The 27,272-nt window shown below is 49.9% G+C and overlaps 1 protein-coding gene across 1 annotated transcript in view; it reads right to left on the reverse strand.

Moving 5' to 3' along the window:
- Nucleotides 1-3,520: 3,520 nt before the first annotated feature.
- The window catches only part of cux2b (cut-like homeobox 2b), a 67,738-nt gene continuing 43,986 nt past the window's right edge, over nucleotides 3,521-27,272 (reverse strand). The window contains exons 4-22 of the mRNA XM_067231000.1: nucleotides 23,153-23,231; nucleotides 14,475-14,615; nucleotides 14,094-14,229; nucleotides 13,847-13,941; nucleotides 13,653-13,719; nucleotides 10,970-11,018; nucleotides 10,087-10,194; nucleotides 9,633-9,809; nucleotides 9,477-9,535; nucleotides 9,331-9,379; nucleotides 8,936-9,035; nucleotides 8,072-8,737; nucleotides 7,435-7,536; nucleotides 6,398-7,239; nucleotides 6,019-6,184; nucleotides 5,321-5,620; nucleotides 4,888-5,076; nucleotides 4,515-4,791; nucleotides 3,521-4,399 (exon numbers count right to left, since the gene is read on the reverse strand). Of these exons, the coding sequence (XP_067087101.1) occupies nucleotides 3,574-4,399; nucleotides 4,515-4,791; nucleotides 4,888-5,076; nucleotides 5,321-5,620; nucleotides 6,019-6,184; nucleotides 6,398-7,239; nucleotides 7,435-7,536; nucleotides 8,072-8,737; nucleotides 8,936-9,035; nucleotides 9,331-9,379; nucleotides 9,477-9,535; nucleotides 9,633-9,809; nucleotides 10,087-10,194; nucleotides 10,970-11,018; nucleotides 13,653-13,719; nucleotides 13,847-13,941; nucleotides 14,094-14,229; nucleotides 14,475-14,615; nucleotides 23,153-23,231 (4,428 nt within the window). The 3' untranslated portion in view covers nucleotides 3,521-3,573. The remainder of the gene's footprint in view (nucleotides 4,400-4,514; nucleotides 4,792-4,887; nucleotides 5,077-5,320; nucleotides 5,621-6,018; nucleotides 6,185-6,397; nucleotides 7,240-7,434; nucleotides 7,537-8,071; nucleotides 8,738-8,935; nucleotides 9,036-9,330; nucleotides 9,380-9,476; nucleotides 9,536-9,632; nucleotides 9,810-10,086; nucleotides 10,195-10,969; nucleotides 11,019-13,652; nucleotides 13,720-13,846; nucleotides 13,942-14,093; nucleotides 14,230-14,474; nucleotides 14,616-23,152; nucleotides 23,232-27,272) is intronic.

Here is a 27,272-nt window from a genome sequence, read left to right on the forward strand (position 1 = left end):
CCAACCCAATATTACTGCGTGACGTGAGAGCGTATCTAACGTCCTTACGTTCCACAGGACGGGGGAGGGGCATTGAACCAGACCACGCGAACATGTAAACAAACAAGTTCACAGTCCCAATCCCCGAATCCTTTTGATAAAATGTATTTAGCACAGGGCGAAACCGTGTTTGCTTATTGTTGATCTGTAGGCTATGCATACATTGTGTGTGTGTGTGTGTGTGTGTGTACTACAATTTTTGTGTCTACGTGTTGCAAACAAAAACACAACACACAAAGGATCTTATACAATAATGTATTGAATGATAGCTTGATACATGATTCCAAGAGGCTTGGCATACTACTTGATCAATTATTTAACATCTCTCAAACCTTGAAACATGTAAAATATGAGATATTGAGAGTCTTAGTGACATTATTTGAACTGTTGGCTCACAGTTAGACAATCAAAGCACTTCACTTGGTATCCCTTGTGATAACGTAATTTTAAGTCATCATACAATCATTTTCATATGCTGACTGAACTATTCATCCATTCGTCCCTTAAGTGACAGAGGTTCATTTAATATCCATCCAACACTTATTACAAAAAGCTTAGCTTTTTTTTTTACTGGGTTAGACAGTCATTTCGAGTGAAAGCACTGTTTACCTAAATTCCCAGGAAGAACCATGAGGCTTGATATGGCAAGGTATTAATAATTACTTTTAAACAGTGATTTATTGGATGAAAATGGCCTGATTCTTTTTTCTCTTTTTCTTCATTTGCATTAAATTCCCAGTCTTCATATCAATGACATCAAATTACAAACAACTCTATTCTCAATGAGTGCCCGTGCCAAAGTTACCAAATGCAAAATACCAGTGCAATGGAATTAACTGGTGTAAAAAGGGATAAGTGCAGATTCAACGTACCAGAACAACAATACAAAATACAGTCGTTTCCATTTAAATGTGATCAGAATGAAACTGCATGCAAATTCAAACAATGAGATGAGGTTTACATGTAGAGAGGTATGGCTCTGAGTAAATAAATCACAATTTCCGCGATAGTGTTAGTCCAAGATTCTCTACTCTGTAAAGCGGCAGAACATCATACAATAAGTGTTTCATCGTTCAAAAGTACCTCAAATATTAAAAACAATATTAAATTAAAGACTAAGATTAATTATGAGTTTAATGTAGAATTTCCCGATTTCCCGTTTTAATACAAGAGGTATACTGTGTTACTCCACCATATGAGGACCACAGTACCTGCTCAGCAAGTATGGAAAAGTTACACGACTCACTATATATCAGAAATTGAATAGCCTCATCCTGGTTGATCCCTTAAATCAATTGATTAAAGGTATATGTCATTGTAAATTTCGGTGTAGCTTACAAAACAGTCAGTCATCAACTGGTTCACTATCAAAAACCAACCAATGATTTCAACATGCATTCCACTAGAGATGGAATTTTCATTATCCAATGTAACATATGGTAGTTATTGTGTCTATAGTTTGCATCAATTACTATTCATTAAATATTGTGTTCACCAGTTATGAGAGTGACTGGTTCCGTAAAGCTTTAAAAAGCAAGACTACCCTGAGAGAAGGTCTAAAACATGGGCAAGCTCGCCAGACCAGAACTGGTATATATGAGTTTGGTTTATTAAATCTGTACACTCTATTTCAATATTATCAGCACACTTTGTTGTTGAACGTAAGGTTTCATTTTTAGTAATTGTGTAATATTTATATATCTCTACATATACAATCCAAATGTTGAGAACTATTCAGACATGTGCAAGTGTCTACTACCAACTTCAACGATACAGTATAAAGGCAAGGACTTGTGGACACTAAGGATAATTTTGATATTTGAGCTTTTCTTGAATCTTCACAATTATTAAAATCTAAGTGCTGTAAGTAGTCAATACACAAGGTATTGAAGATCTAGTAAATTGTTTAGAGTATAAAACAGAAGCAAACATGAGATAAGACAATTTGCAAGCATGACAAAAACTCATAGACACAATACACTAGTGGCCAGGAGCAAAGATATACGACGGAAATACCTGTAGTCTCATTTTGCATTCTTGAATGTACTTACAAATGAATGTTGTCACATTAACAGATTATATCATGTTATGCTTTCATGTATTATTTAAGTCAGATATTGCCCCAATATTGAGGTACTTGTTGGTGGTCTAGCTGATCAGATTCAACCTTATCTATTCATACAGGAAATGAACCCGAGTTCTGATTCCAAACTGTTTGTATTGCCTTATTCCACTGAGCTGAAGTCTAGATTCTGTCTGTAAATTAAAGAGCAGACATTGGTCGCAGCTACAGTACACAACACGTTCAAGAATTAAAAAGGTCCTGTAGGATGAGTGGTGTTACTCTGGGGAAACATTCGCACACTAACAGACAAAAGGATGACTGACTGAAAGACTGAAAGGTATATGGATATAGGGAAATATAGAGGATGATACACTTCATTCATCTTCTTGCAGTTTGAGGCATGACCCCTAATCACAATCACCCACGTATTGAAAGGAATGTGAGGGTGATTGGTGTGACTATAAATGACAGCATGATAATACATGAAGCGCATCAACATAATTTGAGGTAACCGGGTGTTCCTTGGCCCGGTCAGAGAATCAGTGCCCTAGGGGTCAGAGAGGTAAGTCTGAAATAAATTATGTAAACTGTGCTCATGTGTAGTGAATGTTTCACTTACTGCCAAAAGCACAAGGGCCCTAAACTGTAAACCTCAAGGATTATTAAAAAGAAAAGAATCACACTAAAGTATTCTACCCATTAATTGAACATTTTCCTTTTTTCTTATTTTTTGCAGATTTTTCAACTTTTTTCACTCATTTTTGCTCAAGTATATCACAGGTGACTAACTATAGAGGATAACAGGGTCAGCTGAGTACCATGCTACATCTGGTTCATAGAAGGCTATTGCAGACAACTCTACAACATGTACAACCACATTTTATACGTTAGTGTGACGAGTATGTCAAAACATATCACCAAGAAACTAAGTAGTACATACGAGATGTTGAATATTTAGAGTCTTGAAGGACTATCCCTCAGTCAGTAGTAAGATTTCATGTTACTTGACTTAAACTGTCCTGTCTTACAGACAAAATCTGAAAAAATGCTATTCAAAAAGTAGCAAATTTGGTCAATGTCTCTTTTTAAATAGTTATAGTGCTTTTGATGGCTTAAGACAGGGGTCTTTTTTAATCTCACCCAGTGGCAATCTACAGAACTTCAGTGCACATTTCATGACACCATAGCTGCAAAAGTCTTCACATCAGTCCATTACGTAAAACAACAGCTCGTGCTGTTACATATATTTCAAAGAAGTATCCCATTATCAAAAAAACCTAAAACACATTTATAAATATTTTTTTCTTTACTAAAAGTCCCAGTTTCCCAGTTTCCTATTAGGGGGTTTTCAGTGTGATGAGGGAGACCTTTAGGAGCCAGGCTCCACACCACGTGATCAGCAGGTTTCTCTTTCAGAGTTTCCCATGTGCCATGCGGGTCAAAAGGACAGAGCAGAGGTGAAAGATGCCCTAAAACTCCCACTCCAGCGTCTCCTCCCGATTGGCTGCTCTCTCCAGCCTGTGGATGATGTTATTAAGGTTCGCCATTTTCTCATTGCGTCTCTGACTGCTCCTGTTGAGTTTGGGGCTCTGTAGGGCAGGGAGTGGGTTGGGATCCAGGCTGTGGTTGGAGCCAGCGGTGGGCGGGTTGGGCAGGGAGGGGGAGATGGGTGCAGAGGACGAGGGGACCGGGGAGACCGACATCATGAGGCCCGGCGAGGAAGCGGCCGAGGGGGAGTTGAGAGAGACCTCCAGGCTGCCACGGCATGGCTCGGACGAGGCTTTGAAGCTGACGGGGTCCACGGGCGACTTGTTGGAGTCGTCTCCTTCGTGTCTGGACTGGTTGGGTCTCTGTGGACCATCCGCGGAGGGCATCCCGGGGAACAGCCCCTGGGCCTGGCTGCTCATGGCCTCCTCCTGCCTCAGGCTCTGACAGTGTGGAGCCAAGTGGAGGTCGCGGCAGCCGCCCAGCAAGTCCTCGTGCTCAGTTTTCAACTGAGGGAACTGGACACTCATGGAGAAACATTGAATGCGAGACTGTCTCAGGAATCCCTCCCTGTCCTCCTCGCCCCCCTCATCCAGCCGCTCACCAGCTTCCTGTTTGACGTGAGGCAGTGCTGTGTTGGCGCCCGGGGGACGGCTTGCGTAGGAGAAGCGTCCGGAAGGGGGCGGCAGCCTTTTCTCCTCGGTGTCGGAGTGGGGGCTCCGCGTGGCCAGCGGAGAGTAGCTGTGGGGCTCGGCGTCCGTGTCGTTGTCCTGGAGTCCCTCCATCAGAACCTCCCTCCTCATCCTCGATCTGCCAAAGACACACAGCAGTCAGACAGGACAGGACACACTAACAGCTGGGAGACACATTCTTCTACCAGCAGTTAACCGGAAGTCAGAATCAGCTAGAAGTCATGTAACCTGACCTGTAGTTGTGGAACCAGTTGATGACAGTGTTGGTTTTTAGATGGAGCCGGGCGGCCAGAATTTCGATGGTGTTCTGGGAGGGGTAGGGCTCCAGGAGATAAGCCTTCCTCAGGGCCTCCTTTTCCTCGGCACCGAGAACCACCCGGACCTTCTTCACCTGGCTGTAGGGGCACAGGTCCAGGGAGGCCAGCGCTGGGCTCACACACTCAGAGTGGACGCTGGGAGAGTCGCTATCTGAGCCCGTGCTTAACAGCCCGTACCGCCTTTTTAAGTACGCTGAGGGGAAGGCAGCAGACAGATCGTCGTTAAAAAAGAAAGCAGCTTTTCTAAGAAAGTCACAACAAATCAGACGGAGTCGGAAGAGACGCTCACCCTTTTTCTCCATCTTCTTCATGTCCCTCAGCTTGTCCACGTTGTGGGGGTCGTTGAGCCACAGCTGCATGCGGACGAAGGGCTCCCTCCCTTTGAGGCTGAGCTTGTGCCAGGGTTTGGGTCTGGAGAGCAGGTCTGAGACGGAGCCCTGGGTCAGACCCAGGATGCTCTCCCCAAACAGCCGTTGGCCTGGAGCACACGTCCACACGTTACATGACATTACAAGACCTTTTATTCATTCAACACATTTGAGGTTTTATTCAAATAAACATGCAGATAGTGCTTATGGATATTACTAGAATGGTCTGTATTAAAAAGTCTCACACACACACACACGCACACACAGGAGTGTAAACAACAAACGCCACAAGCAAGATACTAGTTTTCTTTCAAACCAGAAGCAGTGTCATAATCCACCCCAGAAGAGACTCACCGAGGTTGTTGTCTGTGAGTACCTCTTTGACCTTCTTGGTGATGGCATAAGTGTCCAGCTCAGAGGACATGGACACCAGCTCCTGGATGCCCAGGGGGGTGTGGGGCTGGGACAGGGACTGCAGACAGGGGGTGGACTTCCCTCCCTCTGGGTGGAGGCCCGGGCCCAGACCTTCAGGCTGCTGGTTCTCCTTGCTGCTCTCCAGAGCCAGGCTGACAGGCTCCACCAGCGGGCTGGGGTGGCTTTCTGCCGGGCTGGGAGGCGGGGAGGGCGACGACTGGGTGTTCACGGGACTTTTGTCTGGGGGGTTGGGTATCAACGATGGGGAGCAGTGTCAATAAAGTTTCATCCAAAGGTTGTTCTATACCAGGGGTGGGCAACCCTGGTCCTCAGGGCGCCCTGTCCTGCATGTTTTAGATGTTTCCCTGCTCCAGCACACCTGATTCAAATGAATGGTCATTACCCGGATTCCACACAACTTGATAACAACCCATTCATTTGAAACAGGTGTGCTGGAGCAGGGAAACATCTAAAACATGCAGGACAGGGTGCCCTGAGGACCTGTTCTATACTGTGCTGTAAGATCTAGGGTGTACACCGCTATGTGTTAAATACAACTTGGAAATGTCACCACGTGTAATGTGTGTGAGTCTTTGTGTGTGTGTGTTTTAATGTTATTGTGTGTGTGTCTACACTACCTAGAGAGAGGCTGTGGCTGGGGAGATGGTTGAGGCCCTGGCCCAGCTGGTCCAGTAGCCACAGCTGCATACGGATGAAGGGCTCCCGGCCTTTCTGGGTCAGCTTGCTCCAGGGCTTGGGCCGAGACAGCATGTCACTGACACTGCCCTGAGACAGGCCTAGCACCTGGGCAAGACGAAAGCCACAGGTTACCATTCAGTTCAATGAGAAGTGATGCACATGAATAACCACTAGAGGGCAGTAGTGTACAGGATTCAATAAAAACATTACCATTTTTATCATTTCATATATCGTAATAGTACGATCAAAATCTGTCAGCAAGAGATACTTGTATCATTCCTATTTGTTATCCCCAAGAATTACAAGATGACTTCTCACCTTTTCACCAAAGATCCTTTGACAGATCCCGTTCTTGGCCAGCTTCTCTTTGACCTGCCGCGTCAGTTCGAGGGTGTCCACCTCGCGGTACATGTACAGCTCGTACTGTTCCGGGGTCAGGGGGGGCACGGTGGGTTTCAGGGTGCGGGGGATGTACGCTGGGTAGTAGGACAGGCGGCCGGGACCAGGGGACTCCCCGCTCACAGACATGTCCGACTCCACCTTCACCTCCACGGGCCGGCCCATCCCCGGCTCCTCCTCGGCGGCAGATGCCTCCTCGCTGTTGGACAGACACTCTCCGTTCTCCAGACGGGGCCAGGTCCGGGGCGGGGCTGAGGGCCCCGAGGAGGAGGAGGAGGACAGGGAGGGAGACACGGAGGTGAAGGGCCGGGAGCTGGGGCCCAGAGTCCCGACCACGCCTATGGGGCCCCGCTCCACAGACCAGTGCTGGTCGAAGTAAGTGCCGGCCTCGCCGATCTCGGACTTGACCTTGCGGATGATGTTCTGCACGAAGGCGGCGGGGGAGATGACACTCAGGGGAGTCTGGGGCCCGCTGGTGGGGTTGGCCATGCACACCGTCACCGAGCTCCCCTCCTCCTGCTTGATGAAGGCGGGTAAGGGCAGGCCCTTGGAGGGCTCCGGGGGCCCCAGGCGCTCCACCTGGGCCCCGACGCTGGAGGCGGACGCCCGGCCGCAGGACTCCATCTCCATCAGGGCGTGCTGCTGTGCCTGCATCTCCCTCCTGGCCTGCTCCAGGATGTTCTTGATGGTGTCGTCGGAGCTGCTGCCCGCTCCGTTGCTGCTCCTGCCCGACACGCTTCCCAGAGACGACTTCCCATCCCCTGCAGAGAACAGCACGGACACTCTCTTAGAACTTGGCGCATTCACCCTGACTACCCACTACATTACACACCTGACAACATACAACAATTCTGGTATAGAATTCAATTATCCAGCATCATGAGCGTTTTCACGACAAACATTAAGGTGTCTTATCCATGATGTGTGTTGTGATCTGTAAGTCGATGTTGTCCCACCTCCTCTCTGAGACTGGATCTCCTTCTTGGCCTGCTCCAAGATATTCTTAATGGCGTCGTCTGACCCAGTTTCGGGAGTTCGGATGCGAGGAGTGATGCTCCCTATGACAGAAAGGGTAACAGTGAGACAGAGAGAGAGGGGGAGAGAGGGAAAGAGAGAGAGGCTGAGTGGGATGGTTGATCAGAGAGCAGTTCCAAGGCTTTGCTTTTGACTGCTAGATCAATGGCTGCCTTTGAGATCTAGGCATGCGAGGTTGCGGTGGAGGGGAAGCTGAACTTTCAAAAGCTGTGGATCCAGGGAGAAAACAAAGTTGAGAAGTGACACAACAAACATGGGAGAGGGAGCTGCTGTGAATAAGTTAAGGGTGTGGGCCTGGCGGATTAAAAGGTTAAAACGCAGAATGGTCCAGCGGCTAAACCACCCAGCTTCAGCACATCAACACGCAGCACAAAGAAGAAGAAATCCTCGCTGAGAAAACCACAGTTGAAGAAAAACACTTCATCGATTCATAGAGCAGTACAGAGAAACTGCAGTAGAGAAAACTAAAATCTGTATTTATTTATTTAATATTTTTCATGGGGAATTGTTTTGAATCCTCAGTCATGCTGGATCTCCTGATCTGTTACATCGACTCACCTCTCTGGCGAACCTGGATGGTCCGGAGAGCCAGGATGTTCTGCTCGTCGGACAGGAATTGCTTCATCTTAATGAAAGGCTCCTTGCCTTTCACCGTCAGCTTCCTCCAGGGTTTGGGCCGGGCCAGGATCTCGCTGACGGAGCCCTGTGATAGGCCCAGCACGTAGTGACCAAACACACGCTGGCCAATGTTGTGCTTCAGCAGCTGCTCCTTGACCTGGAAGGCGATCTCCGCCGTGTCCAACTGGTCCTCGTCTCCCGCCGTGGAGCTCCCGCTCTCTGATTGGTCGCTGGGCAGGCCAGCCTCCACGCCCCCGGCCCCGGCAGGCCCCTGATTGGTCGACATAAGGGCTGCTTTGGCTGCGTAGAGGGCAGTGGGGAAGGCCATGAGGCCGCTGCCCTCCTTCTTAAAGAGCGGGGAGAGCAGCTGCTTGTGGAGGATGTGGTCCCCGGAGAGTCTGTCCCCGGAGAGTCTGTCCCCGGAGAGTCTGTCCCCGGAGCAGGGCGACACGGAGAAGGGGCGGGGGAGGTCGTAGCTGGAGGACGACCCGTCCAGGGTGGGGGGGCCCGGGCTGGGGGAGGCACGGCCGTCTGCCTGGGAGGAGGAGGAGTGGGGTCCAGACGGCCTCGCTCCCTCCCTGGCCGACTCTTGCGGCTGGTCCTCATCTGCACACACAGCGGGCCAAGCCACACACTCAAGACTGGCAGGACTAACTCCACCACTGCATGACCTACACGCTTCCAAAAAGGCTCTACATAAAATCCCCATAGACAACAAAGACAGACCATGTCACATGATACCCTGATACCTCAATAAGAGTCGATGCTTTACAATAACTGGAATAATAGAGTGTGCTGCTGTACCGTTGCTGTGCAGGATGTGGGTCTTATCCACAAGGTACTTGTGAGATGGAAGAAAGGCCTCTTTGTCCAGCAAAAGAGCTTCTGCAGCCTTGGACGAGCCCTAATGGGGACGGAACACATAGTCACACACAGACCCAGACAGGGAAACACACACACACACACACACACACATAAAGGAGTAACATTTCGATTAATCAATTACAGTGACTGTACATATCCCTACAATGGATGATGGTCAATGAGGCATTCAATGGCGCTGGTGTACTTTTTCTTCCCTGACAGCAGTGGAACATTAGGAGGAAAACAAAAGTGTTTTGTAATAAAATGAACAACTGTGTATAAAAAAAAAGGAGTGTGGAAAAATAAGGCGAGTGAGAAAAGAACAAATATCTCACCTGGGACGAGCTGCCATTGGCTGATGCCAGCTTCATTACCTTCAGGATACTAGAAAGGAAAATGGTGAGTATGTTGAGTCTGTGTTGTTTATATCTATGTTACGTGGTGTTCGTTTCCATTCTGTGATTGAAAATGTCTGCCTCACCTGAGTTCTGTTTTAATCTCTTCATAGTCAATCTGGGATTGCAGTTTAGCCTCTAATCTCTGAAAAGGACAAAGAGATTAAGCATATTTATAACATCTCACCGAGCACTGAGAACCTATTCATGCACGTGAATCAGGAAATACTGAGCTCAGACACCTCAATAGCTTCAGTCTTATAGGCCAGCTGGCGTTCCAGCTCTAGGATCTGATTGGCCGAGGTGTCCTGGACTTCCTGCAGTGTGAACTGCAGTCTCTGAACATTCTCCAGCAGCCGGAGGGTCTCTCTGTCTTTGGCCAGGAGAGCGGCCTCCACCTCTCCCTTCCCTTCCCTCTCCTGGCAGGGCGAGAGGACGCGTGCGAGAGAGGGGGAGAAGGTGAGAGACGAAGGGATTAAAGAGACACCAAAGACAGCTCGGAGCGTTGTCCTTCACGAATCACACTTTGCGCGAGCCGAGATGTGATTTTCTTCGTAAAAAAAAAAGGAAATATATGGAAATATTTAAAAAACCAATTAGCACATCGGTTAAATATTATATCACCGTTTTTCGGTCACTGAATATTATTATCGGTTTAGCTTCAAACATCTGATGGAAGAGAGGAGAAAGGCTTACCCCACTAGCCCCCTCTGGCGGATGGCAGCTCCAGGGGGTGGCGCCACTGTGGGCACCAGCCAGCTGTTCCTTCAGCCTCTCCACCTCCCTCTGGGCCATCTCTGCTTTCTACAGACAGAAGTTACATCATCACAGCATTAGACCTTCTCACCAACTAGACCAGATCACACCTGTCAATCAGCAGATGTGCGAGCGAACAGGGTGAGAGGAGAAGCAAAGAATGTGCGATCACCCCCGCCCCCCCCCCCCCCCCCCCCCCCCTCCCCTCCTCCCACCCATCGCTCGACCAGAGAGAGGCTGAGGCTGGCGCCCAGGCCCTGCGGCGGGGCACACCTACCACTCCATTCAGCTGAGGGGGGCTGTTTAGCCAGCGCACTTTCTTCCCAAACTGTTTACCTGCTCTGTCACACCCGGCATGATAATTAATGATTCATTTTGAGAACATTTATCTAAGAGTTGCCGACAGAGAGAGAGAGAGAAAGTAGAGGGAGGACAGGAGAGAGATAGAGAGAGAGAGAGGAGAGAGAGAGAGAACAGAAGCGAAATCACTAGGAAAGGAAGCAATCAGGGCAGTGAGGTAACTAAGAGCCCCGGCGCACGGCGCTCCGTCTGCAGTGGCGCACGGCAAGTCTCCTGTCCTCTGCTGAGCGCCGGCGTGTTGCCGCGGCATGCCCACAGATGGGGGGGCCGGGGTTTACTCTGTCTAATCACAGGCTCGGGGGAGGGGACTGGGGCCTGGGGCGGGGGGGGGGTTTGAGGGGGGGGAGGGGGGCAGGCGCAGGACGCGGGGTGTCTAATTAAGCCGGAGGCTTGATTAGAGGAGTGATTACCTTAGCGACGGAGCATCTCAATCAAAGGGCTGCCGAAGACAGCTCCCACTCACCTGGTTGGCTCGCTCGAGGTTTGTCATGATCGCGCCGACCTCCTCCGTCCTGAAAGAGACACAGCAAAACACGGCAGCCTTTACTGACGGGGCATCTCACACGGCAGTGTGATGTCAAGTACAGACAATATGCTCACTTCACTGTTTTTAGCGTTGTGCTGAAACATGGCCAACACGTTGCTTTCACACATCGCCAGAGTGTCCACACATCATCGCTTCATTGTAAATTCCCACTCTGGCGTCGGCGAAGCATTGCCGTGGACATGCTGTAGCACCACGTGACCAGGAACACACAGAGTACGACTGAGTTCCTACACCAGAGTTCTCTGGTGAAACTGCTCTCAGACGTACCTCCATACATCCAACAATCACAGAAGTCTCATTTAAATAGAGTCTCGGCGAGATTATTCATGAGGTTTGTTTGAAGTTCAACAGTTTCCTTTTACACACTTGGGACTTGATTTTCAAAAGGTGGAGAAAGATGCATTAACGAGGACGGGGAGATTGATTAAAATATGCACATAGATTTAGGACGTTTCTCAGGACAAAGAAAGTCTTTCCATTTCACTAATTTCGTTCTAAGAGAAAATCTGAGTTTGCGTTTCCATCTAACGATATGCAAACTCTCTCTCTTTCTGCTCCTTCATCTCACCTGACATTATGTGACAACTGTAGCAAAGTACTGACTCAAACACCTTCTTTTTTTTACTAACAAGTCAAGTATTACAAAGCAACATTTTACAATTCAAACAAAGATATTCCATTCTAAGAGTGAATAAGATCTAAGTGTCTATGGAACATCTATGGATCGTCTATGGAACGTCTATGGAACGTCTATCGAACATCTATGGAACATCTATGGAACATCTATGGAACATCTATGGATCATCTATGGAATGTCCAAACTGTGTAGAGTAGGGATCTCTGAGAAGACGACAGGTCGACAGTGGAATGGATGGGACCGCGTGAACAGTACAAGGTAACAGGTGTCATGATGTCCACACCTAATGAACTTGTGCAGTATGGAACATTTTGTATTGATTGACTGGTCAGATACCCAGACTGAGACAGACAAATTGTCTTTCTTATCAGAACTGAGGAAACGGCCAGTGAGAGTAATGGAGACTGAGGCCTGCGGAGAGAGAGAGGGAGGGAGGGAGGGAGGGAGGGAGGGAGGGAGAGAGGGAGGGAGGGAGGGAGGGAGGGAGGGAGGGGGGAGGGGGGGGGGGAGAGGGAGGGAGGGAGGGAGAGAGGGAGGGGGGGAGAGAGGGAGGGAGGGAGGGAGGGGGGAGGGGGGGGGAGAGGGAGAGAGGGAGGGGGGGGGGGAGGGAGGGAGGGAGGGAGGGAGGGAGGGAGGGAGGGAGGGAGGGAGGGAGGGAGGGAGGGAGAGAGAGAGGGAGGGAGGGGGGAGGGGGGGGGGAGAGGGAGAGAGGGAGGGGGGAGGGAGAGAGGGAGAGAGGGAGGGAGGGAGGGAGGGAGGGAGGGAGAGAGGGAGGGGGGAGGGAGAGAGGGAGGGGGGAGGGAGAGAGGGAGGGAGGGAGGGAGGGAGGGAGGGAGGGAGAGAGGGAGGGAGGGAGGGAGGGAGGGAGGGAGGGAGGGAGAGAGGGAGGGAGGGAGGGAGGGAGGGAGGGAGGGAGGGGGGAGGGGGGGGGGGAGAGGGAGAGAGGGAGGGGGGAGGGAGAGAGGGAGGGAGGGAGAGAGAGAGGGAGGGAGGGAGGGAGGGAGGGAGGGAGAGAGGGAGGGAGGGAGGGAGGGAGGGAGAGAGGGAGGGAGGGAGGGAGAGAGGGAGGGGGGAGGGGGGGGGGAGGGAGGGGGGGAGGGAGGGAGGGAGGGAGGGGGGAGGGGGGGGGAGGGGGGGGGAGGGAGGGGGGGAGGGAGGGAAAGGGGGGATGGGATGGGTCAGGGATCCGTGTTTTTAGTATGTCGTGTCCGACGTCCTCACACACGACAGCCTCCTCGCCACACCCAAACTTGCACGGGCTCTCACGCACGCACATGCACTCGCGCACACACATACACCCGCACAAAAGAGGTGCTTCAAAACATGAAAGGTCGGTCTAACAGAAAAATTCTACCAATCCAACAAAACGGATGGCATTGGGTCGGGAAAACCTAGCTCAATGGCACTGTGGATTAGCCCGGGAGAAAATCCATTAGCAGCTCACAGTGCTCCATAGCAGAACCCAAACAAAAGGGTGTTTACCTTGAATGTCTATCGACATCCTTCATATAACTTCAGCTTCATTTCAGGCGTGAGCTGGATACATTGCGCTCAGAGAGTGGGACAAGGTAGAGTGTTTTCTGAAGCAATCTTTAAATGGAGCAATTTTTCTTGAGGGCTGTCAAGGCCTAGCCAAAAGCACAGACCTCTCTCATCGTCCTGCATTAGCTGCTGAGTCACTCTCATTGTGCTTTTAAAATGGATTCCTGAGGTCCTGTTGGACACAGGAATATTGAATAGAGGAAAGAGACCCTGACTTGAGTGAGCACAGCTGATTGGTAACGGAGCAATCATTGTTGTGTTTGCACACCCAAGGCAGGGGTATCTGGAAGAACACCATCACACTGGTTAGAGAAGTACAGCGTGAAGGTGAAGTATTCAGAAGTGAAGTGGACTAAACAGGGACACATTTGACATTTGAAGGTTCCAGCAGTAAACAAGCTTCAAGGTTAAAGCTCTTACTTGTTGGCCTTCTCCTGGTCGTATTTGCACCTCAGATCCAGCAGCTCTGCCTGGGCGGTGGTCAGGGCTGCAAACAGGGACAGCGGGAGGACTTAGACGTGACCTTTGACCCCATAGCGGCCTCAGACGCTTTCATAAACAGATCAAACCGACAGATGAAACAGATCCTTTTTTTTTTTTTTTAAGATCCTTACATGAATGCAGGACATGGATCCTCTCCTCGGCTTCACGCAGTCTGTCAGCCTGAGTGGCGTCGCTACCCGCGTCCCTGCGAGAGAAGAACAGCCTGCTGTCACTGCAGCCCTGAGGGACACTGATCCAACGCGGGCTTGACTGTACATGCACATCATCACATCCACCCAGAGGAGAGCGGTGAGGGAGGTGGGGGGGCGCGGGGGGGGGGTGGTGGGGGGTCAGGGCTGGGGGGTGCTCGGGTCTCACCCGTCGGCCGGCTCCTGGTGGTTGTGTTGAGGGGAGCCAGGGGCTCTGGGGGGGTGGGTGCTGTTGGGGGTCATCCCTCGTCCTGTCCGCCTGGACACCTCGTCTGACACCGACGCTGGCCCTGCCTCTGAGTTGTCTGGGAACAGAGAGGAGAGGTAAGTCACAGTGCGGCTGTCCCCCTGCCAAGGAGACAACTCCAATCCCATTTTATGTTTACAGGCCTTATTTAGTGTGAAAAAGGGTTGCTCGCTGCAGATGATAACAAAGATATCAGGCACACTGAGTCGATCTGGCATTCCGGTGATGGAGTTGTTTTTTACGAGGCAGTTTTAATGTCTGCCAAACCTGTGAGTCCCTAATATACTGCTCTGTGGCTCTCACCTGGCTTGTCAAGGCACTCCAGGTGTCTCCTCCAGTGCCCGCTGATCTCCCTGACCAGGGCCTCGTTGCCCGGGGCCTCGCCTTGCAGCTGCTGTAGCCTCTCCTCCAGGGTGTGTGTGGCCTCCAGAACGGGAGCTGGGTCTGCGGACACACACACACACTGATAAGATGTAAATTCTGGAGAAGGCAGGCCGGAAGGAGTCACGACAAAGGAAAGGAGTTGACTTTGGTTTATTAGTCGAGCAGCCCGGATCAAACAATCAGTTCAAGACGAGCTGATGGCATGAGTGAGAACTCTGTCTCTCAGTTGTGCTTAAATACATGAGTTGGACATTACATATATAGAATGACACAGAATTGCTTCCTTAACGGATCTTCAGTGGTCAATGTATTGACACCCTAGAACGTTCAGCAGGTGAAGTGGTCGTTAATCACATAAGCCTTATTTGTACATGATTTTCCTCACTGTCTCCCCTCAGTCTGGACTGCATGCTATATTCTGCTCAGAGGGGGCCTCGCTGTATGACCTCTTGACCTTACAGAGACACATGCTGTACGTGTATCCAGAAACTCTGCCTTACACACACACACACACACACACAGACACACACACACAAAGACACAAACAATAAATACTGATTCTGGTTTATGGGGGACATACTGTACTTTATTTCAACACTGAGTGAATATGAAAGTGCTCATTAAGTAACTTATAAGACATGTTAAAGTTATGATAAGGTCTCCTTCTGTGCCACAGTACCAAGCGAAAGAATATAGCACTGAGAGATGGTTCCAAGAGTGACTGTGGCATTCTCTCCACTGAGACCTCTTTGAAAATCTCACACAAGCTAGACCTAATGACATGAGTAGAGGGCTTCTCTCCTTTCAAATCTACTGACACGGACCCGTTTGAAACCGATCGCTCTCCAGAAGATAGATGAAAATGAACGCCACGAGACTGCAGCGTGGTGTTCTACTTGGGATTCGGCGGGTCCCAGGTATCCACCTAGGCACATTCAACAAAGTGTGGAAAAAAGTCTACTCCTGAAGAGAAGAAGAAGAAGGAGAGGAGGAAAAAAAAAAAGAGCGGGATTCTTTAGCACAACAGAGAAGCTGTTTTGCAATGCATGCGCGGCAGCGCAAGCCCCGTGAGGCCAACTAGGAGGCTGTATCTCTGCTAACAAGTCTCCTCTGTATCATTTGATCATTTAAATTATTATGCCAGGAATTCTCAGGGGGGCGCCTCGGCACTCCACATCACAGGGCTGTTTTTAATCTTCCTCCTTCCCTTTCTTCCCCTCCCGAAAAGTTCAACAGCTCTGAGAGGGAGAGCGGCTCCTGTTGTGTACCTGCCTGGCGCACACCAAAGGAGGTGACTTCTAGTGCCAAAGCACAGAGAGGGAGACTCAGGGGAGACGACTGACGGGGGGGGGGGGGAGGATGTAGAGAGACACACATACATATATATTCTCTCTCTCTTGCTCTCTCTCTCTCTCTCTCTCTCTCTCTCTCTCTCTCCCTCTCTCTCTCTCTCTCTCTCTCTCTCTCTCTCGCACACACACATACCAACCCTTCAAAACTCCAAAAGAGGAGAAAATCGTTGCTTTGCTGCACAAACTTTCCTATCGAAGCTTTCATCCACTTGTCTCGGTTGCTATGTGGATCTCGACTGGATCCTTCCGCCTGAGTCCTGATTGAAGTGACTTTTCACAAAGTCATAACCAAAGATGTTAAAACTTCAACAGACAAAAGAACCTAGACAGGCAGTTCCAAAAAATATATATTCAAAACAACACTAGCAAAAAAAAACAAAAAAACAAAATAAACGCTATTCAGAGACGCCATTCAACTTTAAACTCTAAATGAGCAATTTGTTGAAATACTGTGCTGCCATTGCCACGTCTGAACTTTCGTCAGACACATTTGGACATCATAATTGATTGAACTACTTTCCCAGGAACGTTTACAGTCAAACGCTTTCTGTGTTCACTGTTACACCAGCTCTGGAGATATTGCATCAGTCACATGGGACATCACATTTAAGAGCTCAGCCCTCTTAAGACAAACAGGACGACTTAAAACAAGGCTATTCTATCGACCCTCTGTCACAGAAATCACTTTATCAGCCTCTTTCCCATATATGCTTTCAACTTTTAGTGATCAAAGGACTGAGATTACAGTCAGGGATCTCTCACACTCAGACAAGCAAGGATTATCAATCTGCGGAGAGGGGGAAAAGTAAACGTCAGACATAAAATGAAGGGATGAAACTCAAGTCTGTTTACTAAATTAACCCCGTCAAAGAGCAGAACAGCAGGGATGCCTCCCGAGGGTGCACGGTCGGCAATTGCTAAGGTTGAGGGAGAGAAGAATGTTGATGACCGTGGAGAATAGTCCTGCTAATTGACACCGCTAATAAGCAGCGTTGGAAATTCTTTTAAGGGCAACTCTTTAACAGCAAATCTCCAGAATAAAAAAGCACACATCTACACCATCCTCTGCAATTATACCAGGGGAGATCATATTGCTAAGCTCAAGGGGTTTCTCGCAATCAAGACATAAGGCCTGTCCAAGTCTCTGTTTTCCAATCCAGTGAGACTCATCACTCTCTACGCAATAAAAAACATTTTACATTTTTTAATTCAGTCCTTATCTTAATTACGTCTGATCGGATGTCTGCCCCGAGGTCAAGATAACTGATAGCACGACAGCACCTCACCGAGTATCATAAATCAAAGCACATTAATGTATTGTCGTCGCCTATGAAACAAAGATCCATCGACACGTGAATCACCGTGACTGGCTGGGCCAAGGTGCTGATGAGTCGAAAGACACGAGGAGACGAGCTTGTGAGGTCATAGTTGACACGCGTCTGTCCATTCCCCTGGACAGCAAACACACGCAGTCATTCAGGATCCAGAATAAACCGCCCATATGTTTCTCAAGTGTTGCTTGTTTTTCCAGTAACATTAGCCAGTAAGCCAGTGGTTGGACGGCACCAGTGGGGGCCTTAACAACATGGATATGAGCTGAGTTTGCATCAGTCTTACAGATAACTTAATGAGGTTCCCATGACTGGCTCCGAGCGGCTGCTACCGTGCCGTTTCTCTGTTCTTGCTCATCTCACAGCTGGGTGCAGCTTTGTGGACGTACAGGACCCTCCCAGCCTGGTGGAGGAGAGGGCCACCGCTGCTCCGACAGCAAGGCCAAGCAGAGGAGAGGGAGAACGGACGGATGGACGAGCTGGAAGATGGGTGGAAGATGGGTTGATCCTGGGTGTCCAAGTGGGTGGCTGGTTGGGTGGGTGTCCCAGTGGGTGAGTGGTGGTTGGGTGGGGTTGGGGGGGTACATGCGGGTGAATGAGGGCAGAGTGAGCCAAGACAAGCAGGTGTGTCGGGGCGGTCCGTCTTGGCCCTGTCAGCGATACACCATCATTAGCCGGTGTGGGCTCAGCAGGGTGCACCATTACGTCTCCCAGGGCCCTGTGTAATTACGCTCTGACATAATTAACCCAGCAAGCCCATTAGCCAAGCACTGGCTGGCTGGAGAGAAGGAAAAAACGCTATAATTATTTGTTGTGCGCATGTTAATGAGGCCAGCTGTGTTCCCATCATACAACACGAACAAATTAATTTACAAGGCTGTGCTTCAAGGTTTTTTCTTTTCATTCAAAACACATTTTTTCTTTTTGTTCTTGTAGTGGTCTTCAAGGTCCAAAAAAACGTTGACAATACTGTTGCAACAAACAGTAATCATGTTGTAAGACTTTTTCCGTGAACGTGACTGAACAGTTGGTTGGCCGTGTTTTCTGTCTGTTATTAATTGGCAGACTGACTGTGGACATCCTTATCTTCATACGTGAACAAACTTTCACTTCGAGACAGTGTTCAAAGGTAAAATAAAACAAAGAAACAATGTTTGGCATGACACACACTGTCAAAACTTTCAGTTGTTTTTGCTGTAATTAAAATAAGAGGAATATTCGCGTTGAACTAAAACTCCTTCGACAGGATGCAGTATAAAATAGTTCCCTGTGCCACTTGATGAACACTTTGCCACTCCATGACCAGTAAACACTTGATATTCAAAGAGCAAAATGAAGTCTGCCTCTTTACCTTGATGTGCAGGAGAAAGGGAGAAAGACGTGAGAGAGAAGGAGGGAGTGTGATACTGAGAGACAAAAAAGATTGACAGCACAAGTTCTAGTACAGGATGTTGAAGGCCAAGCTGAAAGGTAAACTCCTTAACCTTCTCTTTTGTGTGTTTTCCTAACAAACCGCCGCCAGACAGATTGAAGGACATAAAAAGGATAACGTCAATAACTATCTTTTCAATAGCAAAGTTGCTCCATTGCAAACATGCAGCAAAACTCGCACAGCAGACAAGTTTCCTCTTTTAATTCTAAAAAGACAAGTTGGCCACAGCCTGAACAGCATTGACGACCAATTCTATTTGACCTATCACAGTAGATCATGTGACTCTCGTACCGAAAACTGTGTTAAATCACCAAACTTGGAAAAAGATGGGTAAAAATGGACCCTAGTGCATATTTGAGTCTCAGTCTCATCATTAAGCCTCACCCTCTCTCTCTCTCTCTCTCTCTCTCTCTCTCTCTCTCTCTCTCTCTCTCTCTCTCTCTCTCTCTCTCTCTCTTTCACACACACACGCACACTCTGGCTCCCTCTGGGGTCTCCGTCTCCACAGGGATCTATTGGCGAGGCTCGGCTCTTTTATGAACATAATGCATTATTAAGCACCTCAAACATCTCCTGGGCCTTTGTTTATTACTGCTCTTATTAATCACTCGTGCATAATCTCGTCCCGCCCAGAGAGCTTTCCATCAGCTCTTACACGCTCTCGTTTCAGATACCACCGTGACGCACGCACATGCACTCGGCTCTCTTGAGTTTCCCCCCATCTTCTGGCTGAAGGTAGGCCACTCAGCTGCACCGTTATAATGAAACCCCGCCCGTTATGCCTTGTGTGCTAAGCCTCTCTCTTAACTGTGTGCCATCGTGAATTGCCGGCCGTTCGGGGTCAACTGAAGTCTCACGTAGATTGGAACAGGTCAACCGGCAAAGGTCATTAGGCTCTGTTCCGACCTCCTCATTACATCAAAGCCGCGGTGTAATTAAGAGAGGTCAGTGTGACGTGGAGGATTTGTAAAAGTTCAAATTCGACAGAGACGTGATGTGACGGTTCAAGATGCATGGTTTTGTGCACTGACTTGTACCCTCTGGTAGTACCAGCGGTCACCACTAGCAAGCACTGTTGCCCTTACTGATTACCCCGCTCCACACCTCAGTCCTGCAGACGGCCTGACACACACACAAACACACACACTCTGAGGAGTGTATTCAGATTGGTGTCTTCACACAGGGTAAGTGAGCTCCCCGCTCAGATGAAAGCTGCTATGTTCTTCAGGAGAGAGAGGGAGGAGAGAGGGAGAGCCGGGGAGAGAGAGAGAGAGAGAGAGAGGGGGGGGGGGGGAACGGAGAGGTGATCCTGGGGGAGGAGTGTGTGTGCGGAGCGGAGAGGAGGCAGAGCAAACACCTTGAGCGCCAGTCTCGGGGCTACGCCCCTGGCGACAGGGGCCCACAGAGGCGGCAACAAACGGCAACCTTCAAAACGCCGCGCTCTCTGTCGCCGTGAAGAGGGGACGTAGTGGGGGGGGGAGAGAGAGAGAGAGAGAGAAAGCGAGAGGTGAGGCGGAGAGACGTGAGAGAGACAGGAAGAGGAGGGAGACGGGAGACGGGGGGGGGGGGGAGAGCTGCACAGCTCTGTGAAACCACTGAAAACAAGGAATGGGCCTCCTTCTCCCTTCCAATACTAAGAACTAAGAAAGCTTGGATGTACACTAATCACAAAACTATAGAGGACGGATTTTGACATACAATCACTATTCTATCCCAGAATTGGGTGAATATGGTGGTACAAGGGGATATGTACACTATAAGGCTTAGAGAACCCTCAATCAATCAGCCAGATTGAGAGAACAGGTCAAAGTAATTGCTTTCCATGGTGTATGGTGAGCTCTGTGACTGGAAGAAAGATTCAATTCAGGTTCAAACAGGTTCAAGAAAATGTATTCCGCTTCTTGGCAACGCAAACCTTGCCCTGCACAACAGCTCAGGATAGCTAAACTGGTTATGGCCATTCTGTCACGCTCCATTAGTTTCTTTGTCAAAACAAAGTGCACCACCCTAAGCTGTGTCCAGAAACATCCAAGACTGCAATGTTGTGTTTATTACAGTAGGATCCACTTGCTGACTTAACATTAAAAAGACGTAACATCCAACCCGGATGCAGCCATAATGTTACCGGCCAAAAGAAGAAGAGCGATGTACTGGATCGTCCTGTACAGTGTGTTTGTGTGCTCATCAGTGGACTGCATGTCCATATGTAAATGACAACAGTGGCACAGCATTGAGTTTGAACGACCCATGATGCAACAGATGCATCATCTTTTCCTTCAATAGGCTCATTGTGGATAACTGACATCTGACACCAGGCGTCACTGATAACGGGATACAACAACAGGTCACATATTGAGTAGGCACCCTGGCCCCTCCCCCTTCCCGTCTCCCTTCATGCATTCATTAACTCTGGCTGCTGGCCCGCTCTGATTGGACGGGCAGCCTCAGTGTGTCGCCACACAGACCGGGATGGAAAGACCTTTTCAAATGAAATAATAAGGGGGGAGGGGGGCTGGGGGGTGGAATCGTCCGCGATGAATAGTAATAACGGCATTAAGATTAACGAGGACGGCGTGTAAAGAATAATCGCATCTGTCTCTGGATTAAAAATACATGAGCTGAAGCGTTTGTTGGGGGGGGGGGGGGATGGTGGGAAAGCTAAGTGTTGTGTTAGAGGGGAGGAGGGAGAGAAATAGGGGACCACAGCCAAATGACTGTCCTCTGGTGTACCTGGAGCGATCCATTCCGGGCAGGGGGGTGACCTTGGACAAGACCGGCAAGATTCGCAATGATAAACAGGCTTAGTCTAGCGCAGCCCACCTCACAGATGGCAGATTCTGCACGGGGGCCAATATAGAAACCATGTTGCTGTTGTGACTCTTTTTCCTAAACAGAGAGGGGGGTAAAAGAACAAAAAATCTAACCTAATTGTTGAGACTTCCCACATATAGGGCATCGGTTGGCTACTTTGGCAGTTGGCTACTTTGTAAAATCGGGCAAAAAATCATTAGAACTGGACAGGAGTTGAACATTCAGCTTAAATAAAGCTGAAGTGGAGGACAAGGCCACACAAACCCCTGACTGCTTCATACAGGAGCCGGGTCCACACTGACACGGAGTCACCCTGCCAACCTGACGCTAGCGCTGGCGGTGCTCCAGGTAAGGTCACATGCAGATAAGCATCTGGGTATGCTAATGCGGGGTCACCCCATGAAACCTGCGGCGGCCTGTCTGTCGGCGCTGCGGTTTACACAGACAGCAAGACTCGGAATCCACAGAGCTCACTTGAAGATAGGTGGGCACGGAATAGGCAGGGTCTTTCTCAACACTGTTTGATGTTCAAAACAGACAAATGGAACGGCCACCTGAGCTGGATGAAGCAGACTGTATCTACAAAAGAGAAGGATTGACCCGACTCTTTTCTTAAACCCATCCCCATACGACTTGGGATCTGAGGGCTGCGTCTGTGAGTGTCAATGTCCTGTCGTGTTTTAAAATATTACGCCTTTGTACCTCTACATTGCCATTGCTGGCATCCATTAAGCCTTTGCTACAGGAAGGTATAGGTCAGGAAATCAAACTGAATAGATCTTCAAAGACAGACTTTCTTATCAAGGAAATAACTCCATTCAAAGTATGTGGTGCAATATCAAGAAGGAGACTTCAAGGAAAAATGGAGACCTTTAAAAGTCAGTTGCTGCCACGCTCGGTCTATGACACACACTTTTATCTTGTATTCATTGAATCTGTAAACAGCATTCTCTCCTCTCGCCACGAGTGTTCCTCTGATCTAAGCTGGAGATTGGGCTGCTTCTTGCTCCCGTCTCCTGCAACAAAGAGCAATACTGTATGTTTGCCCTGGCAGCAAACAACAACAGAGAAAAACACAATGTCTCCCTCTGTATCTCTCTCTCTTTTATTCTTTCTCTTTCTCTCTCTCTCTCTTTCTTCTCTCTCTCTCTTTCTCTCTCTCTCTTTCTTCTCTCTCTCTCTCTCTCTCTCTCTCTCTCTCTCTCTCTCTCTCTCTCTCTCTCTCTCTCTCTATCTCTTTCTCTCTCTCTCTTTCCCTGCTGGCCTCATCAGGCCTGCGCTCCACACTAAAACGAGCTACAGTTGGGCTTTAATTGGCCCTCCACAATCAACAGCTCATCTCCACAAGGGTGTGCTCTCCTCAGCGAAGCCACCCTCAAGGACCGGCGCCGCGCTCTGAAGAGGCCCCACGCAGAGTTCCGGAGCTTTCTAAGACGGTTTATTCAGGCAACGGTGCCATCGTGTCTGGGAACGCCTTCGAGTGTTTTTTTTTTGCCCCTACTGTATCTGTCGACGTGAACAACAAGAACTGTTATTTTGGTGCACTTGGTTGAACACTGGTCCGGTCGATCGCTATGCAGTTCACCCCGGGTGAACTGTTTCCTACGGGGTGTTGTTACTGAGAGTAATGCTGCTGTTGTTGAGTTGTTGGCGTGGACGTGGAAGTCTCACCTGGGGCTTCGATGAGCTGCTTGTAGATTCCCAGGAACGCCGTCTCGGCCTCTTTACTGCGCTTGTTCAGAGCTACCACCTGCAGGGGGGGGACAACATCACAATGAATACCAGGAAGCACATCACATACTGAGCTACCACCTGCAGGTGGGACACAGCATCACAATGAATACCAGGAAGCACATCACATACTGTTTAGTACCACAACACATGGACTACACGCAGACCGCGTCATTTCCGGGCAAATATGCAATGTGATAAGTCATCAACTGCCATAGTATCTGATCTGGTCTGCACCACTGGAAGTGTCACTTCTCTCTCCCGGTGTGACTGTTCTACCAAAAGCTAGTTTCTATTGTCGTTGTGAACCTCCCATCTGGTCAGGTTCCTCTTTTCTCACTAGTATCTGGTTAGTACCTTCCCCCTATGCTGAAACAATGTCAAACTCAGTCAAAACTAAGTGAACACATGGATAAATAGTTTGCGAAACAAGCTGGTATGTGATACCAAAACAAGTGTTTGGCATAGCCACGCCACGGATTTTTTTCTGGCAGGGCTTGCGTTCAGGAGCATTCAGTGTACTGAGGGGTCCACTGGCCCCTTTCCCTCCAGTGCCTTGGCGTTTTGCGAGGTGACATTTGGCCTGCTAAATGTAGGTGCTGGCGTGCACCAGGAGGCAGGTCAGCATGCGCGGGCCTCTGTGACCCCCGCGCTCAGCACCTGCTACGCTCCACTCCACGGGCGACGCAAAACCAATTAACGATTCATTAGGAGGGACAAAGGAAGGGAATTAGCCGCCACCTGGCCCCATGGAGAGAGCACCTGTGCTGGTGGGTATGTGGGTTAGAGCCCTCCGAGCGCTCCTGTTCTGGAAGTCAGAGGACGTCCGCGTCCGAGCCTCAATGTCCTGGCTACTCTCCGCGACACTAAATCAGATCAGCTCTCTTCCGCCGGAATGACGCCCCCCCCACCCCCACCCCCCCCCCCCCACCAGCAGCAAACTGAATCCAAATGATTGTCATCTATTGTCTATGTCATTCCTGTCAGTGTTGATTACAGCTTTTATCTGATCGCCCACAGTGGATTCTGGTGAGCATGGGGAGTCTGGGCGGTGCTTTATTGGTTGGACAGTTCAGAAATATCATTTTGGTAAGAGGACGGAAAACAGTTATGGGATCGGTGGGGGAACTGTTTAGAGTGGTTATAAATAACAACTGTGTAAAACAGAGAGGGAGGGAGAGAGAGAAAGAGAGAGAGAGACAAGAGAGCTCTTGATTTACTGGAAATGGCTTGTGTCTTCCCAGGGGAGGCCTAACGACAGCATCACATTTAAAGAAATATCATAAAGATCAAGCAAATTCCTCCCATCACTCCGCCTCGGAGCTGCTGGCCACAGTTCATGGAAAATGGAAAGGCTAGAGTCTAATCGATACAGATGCAATAGTCTGCAGCTCTCAGCCGACTGCCAGCTACAGTGTTGTTTCACTCAGCCCCCCCCCCCCCCCCCCGCCCTGACCCCCCATCCCCCTCTCTTTCCAGGACATGACGTGAGGATGTTGGGTCAGCAGTAAGACCTCAGTGTGCACTGAGCTAGCAGCATCACCAGAAACACGCAGAACAAGGTAAACACCTGGGTGTTTCTCTGTCCTGACATGGCCTCCTGACTGGGGAACACGCGTCTGAAAGGACCCTCGACCGCCTATGTGAAGCGCCCGAGACCGCATGCGCGCAACAGGCTCGGTTTTCCACAGACAAGGGGGTCTCCTGGCCCTCCATCATCCTTTAACGAGAGAACACGGAGATTACCTCCACAATCACACCATTAACCTGCCTACAGACGCCAGCAGAGACATCAATCACACGCCTGCCTGATGCCCAATCACGTTAGCACTCGCTACGCATACCCCTCCATCTCACCCCCCTATCCCCCGACCCGCCCCCAACACCCCCCCCCCCCCCCCGCACCACCACCATCAAAGCACTCCGAGGTGTCGGGCATAATGTGCGCTGATGTGAGATTCGTCTTCATCTTTGCCTCCATGCTAATCCGCATCCAGTCGAACACATGGGATTAGCTAGCATTCTCCAGCTGCTCGCTGGCAGGAGCCAGGACAGCTATCGCGGAGACAATAGCCGACAACAACCACCACTTCCCTCTCAGGCTTGTCTGATGATAACAGGAAGAACATGGCTACTGTTGGGAGGGACTCGGAGCAGGTTTTACAAGCAGGGTTAGACCCCAGAGAGGAGAGACAGGAAACCTGTTAGAGGAGGTCCATAACTCTTCACAGAGGACCAGACAGCGTGGGCTGAACACTGGCCTGTGGGACAACACTGTTGGGAAATACTTACTGATAAACCGAGGAGAATACGCACACTAGAGTGTGTGTGTGTGTGTGCAGTGGGCGTGGACAGACTTCCGTGTGTGTATACATAGGCAGGCATGATGGAGTGGCAGAGAGAGATAGACAGAGAGATAGAGAGAGAGAGACATAGAGATATATAGAGAAAGAGAGAGACACACAGACATGAGGACTGCTACAGAGAGAAAAGGCAAGAGAGAGAGAGAGGTACCCATAAAGACTGCAATTAGCAATTATGCAGTCATCAATTACAATTATCACAACTGGTGATTATGCAATTATCACTCTAAATCATCGCTTTTTTTCCTTCTCCTCAGCCTAACTAGTTTGCCACCTCCTGTGATTTGAGGTGTTTGAGGGTGGGGTGTGTGGTGATGCAGGTGATTAGAGTTTGGGACGATGGTGGGGGTGTGGGGTGGGTGTCTCTGCTAAGCCTCCCGCAGTGTATGTATGTGTGTGTGTGCAAGTGTTTTCATGTGTATGTGTATGTGTGTGTGTGTGTGCTTGCAAGTGTCCGTGTGCAGACCTGTGCCTGAGTGTGTGTGAGAGTGGGCTCGCACACGTGCGAGCGATGTGAGGAGAATGTGGTTACCGGTGGTGCATGAAGAGAGGCGAGAGATAAGGGAAGGGGGACTGTATGGTTCCACGCTCCCAGAGGCCTCGAAATTACCTGTCATCTTCCCCATGATGCAAAGGTCAGAGAACCATCATGGGAGCCCTCGTCCTCCCCTGCCCAGAGCCAGCTAGCCCAGCCCAGGCCTGACAGCGTGTCACAACACCCCTGTGATGCTCCAGGCTTATTAGACCAACACACTGAGAGGCCCCCACCACCTCATAATGTAGCCAGTCACAACAGCCTCCAAGGACTGTGCAGGTTATGAAAACACCAAACGCCCCGGCGTTAGTCCTGAGGACTGGAATGCCAGGGCGAGGAGGTGGAGGAGAGAGAGAGGGAGAGAGGAGGAGGTGGAGAAGAGAGAGGAGGAGGCGGTGGAGGAGAGAGAGGGAGGAGGAGGTGGAGGAGAGAGAGGGAGGAGGAGGTGGAGAAGAGAGAGGGAGGAGGAGGTGGGCGGGGGAGAGGTGACGGATGTAAACACACACTGAGGGAGAGGGACACACACGCACGCGTTCCTTACGCCCGCAGACACACACACACACACGTTGTGGCGTGCGTGCCACACACAAACGTGCCAAAGCAGAGATGCTTACGCATGCACATATCGAGTACACGCGCAAACACGCGCGTTGCATTTGGTTTGAGGGGCTTTATTCTGGGTGACACTCCTCTGCGAGGAGAGGTTCCGCCACGGCCGCGACGCCCCCGTTCCCCCCGCCCGGCAAGATGAGCAGTCAGGCCTCTCCGACACACATCCCGTCCCCACGTCAATTCCAATCAGCAGCACCTGTCACTCATCTCGCCGTCTCGCTCACGGACGCCGCTGTGGCTCTCCCCAGGCGGAACGCCGCCCCCCCCCCCCCCCCTGTCATCGTCCACGCCGGAGAACCACGACCGGCCACAATCATATTCTTCTGCCTCGCATTCGACCTGACTGTGTGGATGAGGTCTGTTATCAGAGGACACTTTGGAACAGCTTGAGCTGAGCTAATCAATCAAGTGGGCCGACACTGTATTTGTGAGGGGGGAGAGGGCTGCAGGTACGGGCCCCTCAGGTGAGGCTCCGGCAGAGCGTGTGTGTGTTGGGTACTAACGACACCCAGCCAGGCGCGCGAGGAGATCTCCAGCAGATCAAGGCGGA

This window comes from Osmerus mordax, chromosome 28 (genome assembly GCF_038355195.1).
Source record: "Osmerus mordax isolate fOsmMor3 chromosome 28, fOsmMor3.pri, whole genome shotgun sequence".
NCBI lineage: Eukaryota > Metazoa > Chordata > Actinopteri > Osmeriformes > Osmeridae > Osmerus > Osmerus mordax.